Source organism: Panicum virgatum, chromosome 2N, assembly GCF_016808335.1.
Source record: "Panicum virgatum strain AP13 chromosome 2N, P.virgatum_v5, whole genome shotgun sequence".
NCBI classification, from domain to species: Eukaryota; Viridiplantae; Streptophyta; class Magnoliopsida; order Poales; family Poaceae; genus Panicum; species Panicum virgatum.
The window spans coordinates 64,480,599-64,494,404 of record NC_053146.1 but is presented as its reverse complement, the minus strand read 5'-3'; the positions used below and the strand labels follow the sequence as shown (position 1 = coordinate 64,494,404).

Here is a 13,806-nt window from a genome sequence, read left to right as displayed (position 1 = left end):
AAAGAGTCCCTTCAGGGCGGTCGCATCGATGCAGGAGACGGCCAGGACGCGGCGGCGCACCGGCGAGACGTCGCGTGAAGCCTGGCTTTCGATGGCCAGGGGTGGATGGTAAGTGAAACACCGTCCACCCCTTGGGTGCATTCTGACCGTTCGATCGGATCTGTGCGGACGTGATAATCCCAATCGCAGCCCCCGCCTTATTGTTGCCTCTGTCCGAGGAGAGCGGCCTCGCCACGCCAGTCTGCGACCTCCTGCGTGCGCCAGCGAGAGATTTCAGAGCCCACCGCGCCGCTGGGCGGCCACGGCCTCCGACCTGTCGCCGATCTGGCACATACAGCCATACAGGAGCCGGTTCAACCACAATTTGGTGTAGCCGGCGAGCGCCGCCGCGACGGGGACGAGGCCGGGTACGCACGACGGCGTCACCTGCAATTCCGGCGAGAACGGTCGAGCTTGATTTCCATCTCGTTCGTGGAGCTTCACCTATACCTCAAAGTGTCTAAATCCAACGACCCCTCCCCTTCCTCATGAGAACCACCGTCGTCTCTGGACCCTGGCGCCGATGCCGGCGCGCCCCCTTCTTTGCCGCCACGGCGTCTGGCACTATCCCCGCCGCCGAACAATCATGACTTTGTAATGGAACGAGCCCCGGAATTCTATCTTGGTGTGCGTCACGTTGCTGTGTCCGGACGAGTCTCGCCGGACGCCATGACTCACGAGCAGCTCAATGGCAACGCCAGTAGACAAGGACGCGGCGCCGCCGGACGTTCCCGAGGTCCTCCGCCGCAGCCTCGTCGTCGGCGTCAAGGAGCAAAGGAGAACTCTCCGAACACATGATTATGTTGCAGCGCTGCAGCGGGATGCGGCGGCGCTCCGGCGAGACGTGGGTGAATTGCGAAGCGCGAGCACTACAGCACGCTGGGGGCCTGGGGCGGACGCTGAATGGAATGCCGACCGGGTGGACGGTAAATGAAATACCGTCCACCCATCGGGTGTCTTATGTTCGTTGGATCGGATCCGGACGGCTGAGATTAACCCAATCCAAGCCCGCCTCCGCCTCTGCTAGATACAGACCGGCAGAGCGCCCGTCCCCTACCTCGCCTCGCCTATGCCGCTGCCGCGCGCGCCAGCGGCGACGGGTTGGCTGGCCGCGCTCACGACCTCCGACTCCGACCAGCTGCAAACTTCTTCAACGACGACAAAGCCGCCGGCGATAAGCACGAGACCCTCTGGCTCCGCGCAGCCCTTAAGGTAAGTGCCCCTGCCTTCTCCAACACGCCCGTCAGTTCCAGACTTCCAGCTGCTTGTAGCAGCACGGCGCGGCGGCCGTCCGGTGGAGCTCGTGCTGGTGCCTGGTGAACTGAGCTCATCACATCGCCGGGTATAGCACAGCGCCATGGCGAAGCCGCACGTGCTTTACTGCCTTCCTTGGCCTCGCGATGGGCCTCTCCACCCGCACGTATCCTCCTCGCGGCCTCGCCCCACGAGTTCTTGACAATCCAGTACTTGCGGCCGCCGTCGGGCTCAGCGCCGTACCGGTCCCGGTTGGTGTTGCAGGGGTCCGAGACACCCCCCCGCCCTTGTAGAACTGGAAGGCGCGGCCGGAGCCGTTGATGAGCACGGCGACGGGCTGACCGGCCGCGGCGCGCTCCAGCGCGACCCCGCTGTTGCACCACCACCAACCCCCTGCGTGGCACGCAGCACACGCCTCACTGTGCAGTTCGACAGCTATTCTCGCAGCGCCAAGTCTTAACAGCACAACTAAAAGAGGGCCAAGAACTTCGTATGCCAAACACACGGTCAAGATCACATCCAACGGGGGTGGTATGCCGAGCTAGGAGATGCAAAAACTTCCATCATCTGGAAGGGCACGTGTGCTAGGCTACTTGCACCACCATGCCATTCACGTTGCTCCAAAAGATGCTGCGGCCGTTTCTAGCTCCTCCACCGGCCGGAGCGGCCGCGCACCGTCGCTTGCCAAGACGGCATCTAATTCTATCAGATCAATGTACCCTAATCCTGATCTCTGATTCCATAGTAGTTACTTCTTCAAACGATCGAGAGCCAAGGACGATGATGCGTGTCGTGACCGATCACCTCGCCTCGCCACGGCCATGTGCATCTATTTAAGCCCACTACAGCCATGGCTGCTCGATCGATCACTCTGGGCACCAAGCGACAGCAGCTGAAGCATCTCTCTCTCTCATCGCATCGACGGCCATGGCTGCCGCGTCACGTTCTCCAGCCCTCGCCCTCGTGTGCGCCAGCCTCCTGATGTTGGCCGGCGACGTGCTGCTAATGATGGACCGCTTCCACGCGTGGCGCGCCGCGCACAACCGGTTCGAGGTGTACCGCCGGAACGTGGAGTACATCGAGGCCACGAACCGGCGCGGGGTGCTCTCGTACGAGCTCGGCGAGAACCAGTTCACCGACCTCACGAGCGACGAGTTCCTGGCCGCGCACACCATGCCGCCCGAGCAGGTGCTCGCGGCCCGCGAGGCCGTGGCGCGGCTGCTCATCAACTCCACCCGCGCTGCCGCTGGCCTGGTCGCCGAAGGCAGCGGCTGCAACGGCAGCTACTCCGGCGACGCGTTCGGCCAGGTCCCCTACAGCGTCGACTGGAGGACCAGTGGCGCCGTGACCCCCGTTAAGCACCAGATGACTTGTGGTGAGTAAGCCAAAGACGACGACGCGCCTTGCACACGTTGCCATCCCATGCGTGTCTGGATGACCTCGGGACGATGGCATGTCGTCCTTGCAGGCTCTTGCTGGGCGTTCGCGGCGGTGGCGTCGATCGAGAGCCTGTACAAGCTCCGGACGGGCCGGCTCGTCTCGCTGTCGGAGCAGGAGCTGGTGGACTGCGACCGCACCCCGCCCGACAGCGGCTGCGCCGGCGGCTCCCCCGCGTCGGCCATGTGGTGGGTCGCCCTCAACGGCGGCCTGGCCACCGCGTGGGAGTACCCCTACGAGAGCAAGCAGGGCCAGTGCAGGCGCGGCAGGATCCGCGTGGGTTGGATCCGCGGTGCCGCCGCCGTCGCGCGCAACAGCGAGGCCGCCACGCTGGAGCTCGCCGTGGCACGGTAGCCGGTCGTGGTAACCATCAACGCCGCCACCTTCCAGCACTCCAAGGGCGGCGTGCTCTCGGGGCCCTGCGCCGCCGGGACCAACCACGCCGTCACGGTGGTCGGGTACGGTGCCGACGCCGGCGGCCGCAGGTACTGGATCGTCAAGAACTCGTGGGGCGACGGGTGGGTACGTGCGCATGGAGAGGCGTGTCCAGGCCATGGAAGGCTTGTGCGGCATCGCCAGCATGCCCTACTACCCGGTGATGTGAGCTCACGACATCGCTAACCCATGGATGTAATATACACCAACGCCATGAGATGAAATCTTAAGAATGCTAAGGTCTAGTGGGTGTAAATTACACCGTGTAATCAAAACGAGATTGTTATACGATCGGCAACCTCATGATCTGGTTTCAGATTACTACAAGGGTTGGTTAATTTCAACTGCAGAAGGTCACCAGATTTTAAGCCAAGTTGCTGCCATATAAAAATGGAACCATCTTGCAGAACTGCACCACATTTTACAAGTTCGATTATTCTATCAAATTCTATTATTATACCATGTATTCCTAGGTGATAACTCTGTCTCCGGTGGTAGCTGCAGCAGCTCACGGATACCTTCACATACCTGCATATGGAATTGCAGAGAGTAAGTAGAAAGACGAGGAACATCTGAACTTAGGCAGATAACATGAGATGCAAGTATGCACCACTTATTTTTAAGTGAAGTGTAATACACTGTACGTACCAGCTTGATCTGTGCTTTTATGCTTGCAATGAGATGCGTGTATTCATCTATTTGCCTGCAAACATGCAAGACTTCCAGGGTTAACATCTGAATAAATGCATCTGTAGTGACATATACATAGGTATGTAACAGAATAAGAGCACTTCAGCATAAAAATTCTGAAATAAAACATCACACTATGGATAAAACAATAACTCTATTCATGGAAACCTAAAAATGCAGAAGGAAAGCATTCAACCATAAGCGAAACAAGCACCATATCGAGCAAAGAGATACAAACTATGATGCTAACTGTCAAACCTAAACAATAAATCAAGGCAACAGTCAACCTGCATTTCACTGTTATATACTGATTTCAACATGGTGATGCTTTGTTCTGTCAGATCTAGCGTTGACCACATGACACAAGAAACTACTAGTACTAATCTCCCAACACAAAACAACTACCTTATAAACAAGCAAGAATGTGTCTTCATTATTTAGAACAGAGTAGCGTCTGTGTTTGTGAGACAATGTTGCCATACCAATAAACAAAAACTCATTCAATCATTTCAGGCATCTTGAAGTGCAAATAATATGGCTTACAATGCCAAGAAATGACATGGTGATACTGGTAATCTTCACCAAACTTTTACATGTTTATAAATTGAATGTCAGAGGCACACCAGTAACATGCCATGACTAGCTCTGTGATATGCGGCACATCAACCTGTGATGCTGTGACAGATAAGTGAACTCATATTCTATAGAAGATATCTGAGGAAGACAAGCTCCAACAAAACTAAGTCCATATCCGAGGAAGACAAGCTCCAACAAAACTAAGTCTGTACACCTAGATGCTCCTAAATCATAAATTATTAACAAGATTTAGATCCATTGGCATGCTTAAGTTAAAATCTGCATCCACATTTTTCCTTTTCCTTTGATCTAAAATCTGCATCTTTTTTCCTTTTCCTTTGGAGGTAATTAACAAGTTATGGTATTGAACAGAAAACACAATTTACCAGAATCCTTCCCAAATCTCAATCATTCCGGAAAATCATATAACAGAATAGAATGCTGCCTTACAAGAAATACAACATACTCAAACAGTCACACATTGGAACTGACTTACCTAGCCAACCTTGCCTCTCTTACAGATATAAACTGTAAAGCTTCTTGCCAAGTAAATTCCACATGAAAACCTAGACCAATATCCACGAAAATGTGCCTTGTATCTGGTCTGCAGAAATCACCACACAACAAAGAACAGTTAGATCTCAGCAGTTCATGAAATCTGATTACAGAAATATACTGAAAGACTGTCATCCATGTTTCGTGAAAAACAATTCTGCTAGTTCTCTACTAAATTCTTCAACCACTCCAACTTAAAGAACGGTGATAAAGGGCAAAGTTAAGACTGAGTTTAAAAGTAAAAACTAGCATGAGAGCATATCAAGTTGAGCAAGTTCCAAGTTTGCTCCCTGTATTATATCATACAACCAAGAGCCTCAATTTGTGAATTCATATAAAACTAAGCTGCTTGTTATGCTGTCTTTTTAAACATATGTATAGACAACCAAACACCTATTTTTGGAACACCCATTTGTGAATAGTGCATATAAAACACCAATTTGTGAATACTGCATATAAAACTAATCTGCTTGCTATACTGTCTTTGTTTTAAAAAAATATGTATTAACAGCCAAACTCCTAGTATCAGAACAGGGAAGTCACAGTATCAAATATCTCTAATTTTCCGTCAGAAACAAAAGGAAGTCATATGCCATGCCTTTTTTGAATTCATTGAATAGCAAACATTTCAATTAAAAAGCTCGCTCTGTTCAATCAATAATGTAAATATTATAAGCATTGTCTGGATTCGTTGAGAGGAGTGGTGAAGGGGGCGAGGTTTACACTTCTGCCTGCATGTACACCTCCGAGCCAAGATTGACCATGGACCGCATGCTGGTGACACCATTCATCTCCAAATTTTCGATGTTCCTCTTCAAATCCAAGCTGCCGGCATCCAAAAAAGTTACATCATCAGAATTCAGAACAAGTTGCAATAGACAAAGCTAATATGATAGAGATAGGCTTTCCAAATTTCATACCACCAGAACCATGGACAGTCGGCCTACAGAAAGTTCAGAGGGACTTACAAGGTCTTCTGCTGCTCAAACACCTTATCGCGCTGCTTGATGGCGTTGGCAAGGTCGGGCTTCAGATGCTGGTCCACGAACTCCTCGAACTTCCTCACTTTCTCCTGCCGCGCCCGTGCCTCCGCCACGGCCACGGCCACGGCCATGGGCCCCAGTAGGGTTCCCCCGATACAGCTCGCCGATCACGGAGGACGGTGCCGTTCTGGACCGCTGCTGCAGCCAAGCGTGGCTTTGGTTCGGCTTAGTTTTCAGTGCAGCAAACACCCCGCCGGCCACGCACCCTACCCGCCTCGTGCCACGCCGCCGAGCTCGTCGTGTGCTGCCACCGGTGGGCTGGGGGAACTGCTGGTTATGGAAAACTGATTGAGAGGAGATAGTTGTCAGCCGAAATGAGCCTAGGTGGCCCAAATTTGTAACTATCAAAGGCGGTCTACCATTATGTTGGGCTACACGTGGCGATCCATGAGTAAAAAGATTGGTCTGTTTCGGTTTTTGGTTTTGGTGGGCTGAAAACCACGAAGGGGGAAGTAGGTTAGCCCAATACTCCTGGTCTTATCGAATTCTTTAAGTTCCATTTTAACCTTTCTACTTGCATTCTTCTTCTCTGACCATTGCTGATTGAAATGGTCGTGTTCATTTAGTATCATTGACTAGTAACTTCGTACTTGCGGTGACAATGCAAACACATTAAGTGTCCCCTTATAGCACAGTGCACTAATACGTGGAGCAAATGCTGCATAGTTCTCGATCTCGTCCTAGCATTATTGACCTCTGAAGTCTGAAAATCCTGGAAGCCTTGAGGAAGTGAGAATACGCGTTGTTCAGTGGAAGTATTCCTAATATTACTAATGCACATATAAGAGACTGTTCATTATGATACGCATCGATTGTGGCAATTCAACGCCTCATGGTTACAGCAACTGAATTAAACCAAAAGAAAGGACAAATGACAATTAAGGACACTCTAAAACTAACATCGTAGTTTTTGAAATTACATTGTCACTGCAAAACTGCACCACTGAAGTAAATCACTCTAAATGGCGGATCCAAGAATTGAAACTAGGGTAGTTCTGGCAAAAAAATTCAAAGCGCAATCCGGTATACTCTAATAGCACTTCGGCAACAATACGGTATATAATGATTAAATTTACAATAACATAAGTAAAAAGGTCCCATAATACATTCAATTCAACAAATTAGTTCAGAACTCGAATAATTTGCAATATAAATAGTTATACATCGATAAGAAACTATATAAATAGAGCAATGTTTCCATTAATTGAGATTGAGATGAAATCACGGAATCGCTTCATGTTTCTGAAAAAGAAGTACTTACCAGTGAGGGGATTGGCAATGGAGCTGGTCAGCTAGCTGCTTAGCTGCTGCAACTGGGCGCCGGCTCGAAGGGTCGGGGCGGTGGCCGGCGTTCTGCCGCACGGGTGCGTGGGACCGGCGGTGGGAGGCGCCGGCGCGCCGGGTTTGCCGCGGCCGGCGGGAGGTGCGCGATCGCCCAGGCGCTCAGCAGGCACCAGCAGGGCGCAGGAGTCGCGGCCCGCGGGCGCAGTGCGGCAGGCGGCAGCCAGCGGGAGGCGCGGCCGTGCGGGTGGCGGCCGGCGGCAGGAGGACGCGGGTGGCGGCGGCCGGCGGTGCCCTCGGGCTCGGGCTCGGGGATTGGGGAGAGTGCGAGATGGCCAGACGGGGGCTTGGGCTGAGTGAGAGGGAGATGTGACCTGTTATTGGACTGTGGGAGTTGTTGGGCCACATTTTTTAAGATCTAATTTTTTGGGCCCAATTTAGGGTAGTCCTGGGCCTACCCGGACTACCTTTTGGGCCCGCCCTCTAAATTGTTATGTTCAATTATTGTTTTTGTTTCGCAAACATATGTTCTTTCTCTTCTAGGTTCTCATTTGATTAACATATTTTCTTTAGCAAATAAGTGGCCCACCATGCTTGGCTAAGTCTCCAGGTAAAATAGGAGTAGTATCTGCCAAACACTTCACATCCTCAACATTCAGAGAAATCTTGCTCTATGCTCATGGAGTGCAGAGAAATCTTGAAGGCCTGTTTGGATCAAAGGTTTTTCATAGAAATTTTGAAGGTTTCCATTCCTTTGGAAAGGAATTGTGTGACTGCGTTCGGAACGTAGAATTGCAGATTTGCATTCCAGAGGAAAGGGAACCATCTATGCACATTTCATAGGGAAAAAACATCCACTCAGAGCCAAGGGAAAACATCTTTCTCTCCTCTGTTGCTATCTCTTGTCTCCACTAGCTCTCCCTCTCTCCTTGCGATCTCGTCTCCACTAGCTCTCCCTCTCTCCTTTCTCCCGTACTTATCCATACATGTAAATGGTCTGTTTCACATTTTTGTCCAGGAAGATTCCTTTTTTCCAAAAGGTTAGGGTGCAAGGTACTAAACAAGTCAATATTTTTCTTTTGGAAGATAGTAGTTTGTGTGTTTCTCTTTATTACTACATTCAGCATAGATCAAAACACATGTCCAAAATGAAGGCACAAATATGAATGAAGGACGAAGGATCCGTTCCGAAAGGAAATGGCTGCTCCACAAATGGCAGCTGTACAAAAGGCTAGCAAAACTGACATCTTTTACACTGAGTGTGGTATTGGGATGGTTTTTAGCGCATCGATGCTAGCAGGAATGTTAATTAGTTTGTAACTTCGGACAAAGCAACTCATGGAAGTGGATATTGTGGTTATTTAAAGATCCAAAATATTTTTTAGATAGAGGATTTCCCCCCCACTTTATTATGTAAGAATAAGGCTTGTTCAGTTACCAAAAAATTTTGGCCAAAAACTTTTGGCAACTTTTACAACACAAATTTGAAGTATTAAATATAAACTAATTATAAAACTAATTACATGGATGGACAGTAAATCGCGAGATGAATCTAATGAAGGTAGTTAGAAGGTAATTAATTTATTATTAGAAGATGATTACTGTAGTATCACTGTTACAAACTAGTATGGATGCTCGTGCGACACGCACGTGCTATATCTTAATTATGATAATATAATAAGGCTATCTCCAACCATTCCCCCCATCCAACTCCCCCAAACGTACTATTTACTATATTTTACTACCTCCCTCCAAAAAATTCCTCCCTCTATAACTCCTTCTCTCCAACCATTCCCCCCATATCTATTCCCTCTATATACTATCACTCATTAACTAACTATTTATTTATCATTTTTGAATTTTAAAAAAATCATACAGTATTTGTACTGTCATAATACGCATTATCATCATGTGACGGGGCTCAAACGAGATTAATATCATGAAGAAACAGTGTGATTAGAGATATATGGGGAGTTGAAACTCACTCTATATATGGAGAGAGTTTCAACTCCCCCCGTATATAGGGGGAGCTTTGGGGGGAACCGTTGGATCGGATTTCCCCCCAAAGCTCCCCCTACGTGGGGTGGGGGGCCATATAGAGGGCACCGTTGGAGCAAGCCTAACTAAATTTAACTTACAAAATAAAACAGTGATAACTGCCTATACAAATATTTCACTGGTATTTTGCAATATCACCAAAAAATTGCCAAGACTCGAAAAATAAATGAATAGCTCTTATGAACATATGCGTAGCACTATGGCAGAGAGCAACAAACCCTCACTCACTCCTTTCTCCCGGTGCCTTCCATCCCTGAATCCCTGAGTAGACTCTCCATTTCCATATCAGCACATGACAGATGTATGTTTTTAAAGTCCAATTATTTAAAAGTGATTAGATTACATCAAACTACTATTTGTGCCCTTTCAAAAGGATTGTTACAATGCAGTCAACTATCATAAAAATCAGACGTTCCATTGCTCACAATCTCATTGTCCCATGGCGCCATTTTCTGTATTTGTTTGGTTCAGTAAGGATGACACCTACAGTAAAGACATTTGAGTCAGCGGCTTCTTAACCTGACATATTTGCAAGTTTATTGGAAGGACAAGGTACCTGGTGGTTTGATACTATTGTTAGTAACTGCAATCTGGGCATTTTTTTTAATGGCAGGCTTTCCTCCTCTTACTATTAAGCTCTGTTTTTTTTCTGCTAGCAAGTTTGCATATATATACACAGTGGTAACACCTATAACATGAGGAATGCACATCTACAATGTTAAAAAAGAACTTCAGAGTGTTGGTGAAAACAATAACTTCAACTGAGCCATCTCTTCTAACTCTTTGAAAAATTATGAGCATACTTCATATAGACAGTACACACTCGCAATGGGTGAGAAGGCATGAAAACACTTTTAAAGAAATGCATTCATTTTCATTAAAAAAATAAATATGCTGAACATTAACCTCTCATCCGCATAAAATTGAGTTTGAAGTCAGTCAACAGATACCCAAATTGACTAATCAAAAGCATAATAACATGACACAGTTATTGGGGTGTTAAGATTTATGCTTGGACAATGCTAGCAAGATGAAATGGTTCGACAGCCGCCTTCCAGCGTAGCTTTCTTTTCTTTTATGTATTCCAGCTCAACACTCATAGGGTAGTTTCAAGACTTAACAAAAACAATCAGAGAGAGAGACGTTGGAAGAGCTCGATCAGGTCGTAGAACTGGCCATAGATGTCACTGCAGTGCGCACACGCGGCCATCGCTTAGGGGAGCAAATCGGCCTGCCATCGTCGAGTCCTCCGCGCCGCCGACCTCTGCCTCTGCTCGTGCTAATTCCGGTGACTGCGCCGCTCGAGTCCTCCGCGCCGTCTGAGTCCAACTGATTAGCATTTTTATGTACTTATGGATGCATATCAATTCAAGATCATCCAAAGGACACTGTAACATTTCTCAATGCCGTGAGCTGATCCCATCATCAAAATGACAGCTCCATTTGTACAAAAGCAAACATCAATGTTATCACATCATTGACCACGAACTACATTTAAACATTCATCAAATGCTCCTGGATATAGTTCAGTTACCGTTGCAAGTGAGCTTCTTTATATTTGCAAGTGAGCTTCTGGATATATAGTTTAGTTACCGTTGCAAGTGACCTTCTTTATCTGCATCGCAGCGGCAGCTCTCCCTAGGGTCCCCTTTGAAGCGTCCAGCATTCCAGCTAAACTCAAACAGGTCCACATGAATTCGAACTGAAACAACAAGCAGCATGAATTCCAAAACAGGGTAGACCCAAAATTGTCTGAACAATAACCAAAATTCATACTGAATGAATCAGACAACTTAAGATTTTTGGGGGAAATTAACAAACATAATGTGAATTTACTTGCAAATTTGATAAAATACTCGACTATGAGCATATGACTATTCAGCTTTGTACTATGAGCACATGAACAAATTGAATCTCCCAGCCTAGGCATGCATTCTTTCAGAGCCACCACCTGCATACATATCAATTTGACTCTTTCACTCATAGAAATTATGAATCTTAACAGGCAATGCCATCTTTTTACACCGTCATGTTCTAACAAAGAGCTGGAGCGAGTGCTGTGGTATGTGGTTATTCCATCTTTCTGGTTAAGTGTTGAAAGTGAGCAAGAAATGCCCCTTGAGGTGAAGAACTGATGAACCTCTTCAGACTGACCAGACCCGGCTGCAGCCTAACTCAGTTGTGGCAACCCCGTGCTGGAACCCGGAACATGCAATACGTACGAGGCGAGCCGTGCCATGAAACTGCGCTCACCCGCAGCAACCTCCCGTTCACAGATTGGAACTTATGAGCAGGAATTGCCCGATCGATCACCATCTACTTTAGATATATCTTTTTGGAACCCAAAAATCCAATATCTCCTTACAGATTAGTGAATTGGGAGGGGGGTTCTTTTGTGCAGAAAAAGAAAGAGCATTCATTTGAAGGACTGGTTTCACTTCGATCTGTATCTGGAATCTGGCCCTTTTTCCAACAGTGTTTCTTGTTTCATTCTTTCATGTTGTGCATGAGGGTAGAAATAATATTTCACTCTCAAAAGTCAAAAGTACTGTTCCTTATTTTATTCCTCCGTTTGAGTGACAAACAAAACAACAGACATGGCATATTCTGATGCATCAAGTTTGAGTGTTGGAACAGAGGCATCAAGTATTCAAGTCAGAAAAAAAAACTCGGAATGCGGTGAGATGTAAAATTACAGAATCTCCAGAGGAATCCAGAAGGGAAGCTTTGGACATGAGTTGCTTGGGGAAGTTCTGATTGGCTCAGTTCGATTCTTCTGAGTATATATCCATTCTATATGGGGTTTCTGCTTGCAGCATAGCAGCAGAAAAAACAAACAATCCGTGGAATTTAGTCCAATGCTTTTTAGCAGATCGCAGGAGCATCAATCCCGTTTTCAGATGTACAGGACAAACTGGAGTGCTGGCATCAGTCACAACAGTAATGCCAACTTATTAGCTAGCTTACAGTTAACAGTTATACACAACAGCGTCAAGACACGACTCAAGTGATCGAATCGTCTACATCCAGAAGAACTAGAACCCCTGACTACGCGCAGCTCGCCGGCGCGCGGTCCCTCCCGGCGGGGTGCTGAAACGAACATGGCATCATTTATGCCATTTCGAGTGATTTTGGTGATCGAATGACAATACAATCAATGGGACTAATATGATTGTTAAGATGACCATTCTCAGGTGTTTAGGTTCAAGTGATGACAAAGACAAGAGAAGATAGGCGTAGCTAGGCCCGAAGGGCCGCCCCTACGGGGGTTCCGCATCCGGAGCACCGGAAGAACCGATGCCTAATCATCGGTGCATCCGACGCTTGTCGGAAGAACCGACGCTATGATGTTTGGTGCAGAAGGGAATCGAAGCCAAGTCAGCATATATGCACCGGTTGAACCGACGGTCCAAGAAAGTGCATCGGTGCATTTGGCGTACTGTGTACCAGAGACGATGTCAAGTGCCCAGGAGAAGTTTCTTCAGCACCGATTCAACCGACGGTGCATCGGAGTATTGCGTCGGTGTATTGACGTCAGCAGAAGAGAAGAGCCCAACAAGTTGCTGTGCGTGACCGGTTGAACCGACGCCATAAGCATCGGTTTAACCGATGGTCCCTGGAGTCGCTGCAACTACGTCAGAGAAGCCAACAGCTACTTCAGTTGCTTAGAGTGACCGGATGAACCGACGCTACCCATGCCAGAGGCATCAGTTCATCCGATGATACGCAGTTTTTCGGCTGACTGTTGGAGCAACGGCTACAAGACTTGGTGGCCTATATATATGCCTCACCCCGGCCATTTGAAGCTTGCTGGAGTTGCTGAACATCCCACACACACCAAAAAACATCTCCAAGCCATCCAAGAGCATCAAGATCATATCCTTAGCCCTTAGCACACTTTGAGAGTGTTGTGTAAAGGTTAGCTCTTAGTGAGTGTGATTGCAAGGTCTTGAGCCTTTGTGCTGTGGTTCTCTAGTGAACCAAAATAAGAGCTTGGTGCGCCGGCACCTTGGAGCTTTGGAGCTTGCCGGCAACGTCATCGACCCTCCGACTTGGTGTGGAGCGGCGGTGACACTTTGTGCGGGGGACGTGGAGACCCCCATCCTTTGTGGAGAAGCTCCTTAGTGGAACCCGGGACCAAGGTGACCGTGATTGTGTTCACGGAAGAGACTTGGTGACCGAGTAGCAATACTCTTAGTGAGTGCTACAACAACGTGGATGTAGGTGTGCCTTTGTGGCTAACCGAACCACGGGATAAACACCCGCGTCAAGAGTTTGCTATCTCCTATCCCGCTCATTAAGCTTCCGTATTTTCTACTAGCAATTTGTGTGCCTTTACTTTCATAGAATAGTTTGTTGATAGGAAAGGCTATAGGTTGCTAAACTCTTTTGGGATAGGGATTTCACACTAGAACAACCTAGTTGCACATCTAGATAG

At 48.0% G+C, this 13,806-nt stretch overlaps 1 protein-coding gene, 1 long non-coding RNA gene and 1 pseudogene across 4 annotated transcripts; 1 reads left to right on the top strand and 2 right to left on the bottom strand.

The window, feature by feature from the left end:
• Window positions 1-1,911: 1,911 nt before the first annotated feature.
• On the top strand, window positions 1,912-3,391 carry LOC120658580 (annotated as a pseudogene).
• A 54-nt stretch (window positions 3,392-3,445) lies between these two features.
• LOC120658626 (protein UXT homolog) lies at window positions 3,446-7,646 on the bottom strand. 3 transcript variants are annotated; one of them, XM_039936898.1, is made up of 6 exons: window positions 7,291-7,646; window positions 5,955-6,299; window positions 5,710-5,811; window positions 4,928-5,035; window positions 3,814-3,868; window positions 3,446-3,693 (listed from the first exon to the last, which is right to left on the bottom strand). In XM_039936898.1, the coding sequence occupies exons 2-6, from the start codon at window positions 6,098-6,100 to the stop codon at window positions 3,607-3,609; spliced, it is 498 nt and encodes a 165-aa protein (XP_039792832.1). In that variant the 5' UTR covers window positions 6,101-6,299; window positions 7,291-7,646; the 3' UTR covers window positions 3,446-3,606. The 3 variants fall into 3 exon arrangements, with proteins under 3 accessions (XP_039792832.1, XP_039792831.1, XP_039792833.1); XM_039936897.1 differs by having other exon boundaries at window positions 5,955-6,313; window positions 7,291-7,624; XM_039936899.1 differs by having other exon boundaries at window positions 5,955-6,296; window positions 7,291-7,624.
• Window positions 7,647-9,471: 1,825 nt separating this feature from the next.
• Window positions 9,472-11,372, bottom strand: LOC120658654. The gene is made up of 2 exons (XR_005668791.1): window positions 10,903-11,372; window positions 9,472-10,805 (listed from the first exon to the last, which is right to left on the bottom strand). It is a non-coding gene; the product is annotated as an uncharacterized LOC120658654 (long non-coding RNA).
• Window positions 11,373-13,806: the final 2,434 nt, after the last annotated feature.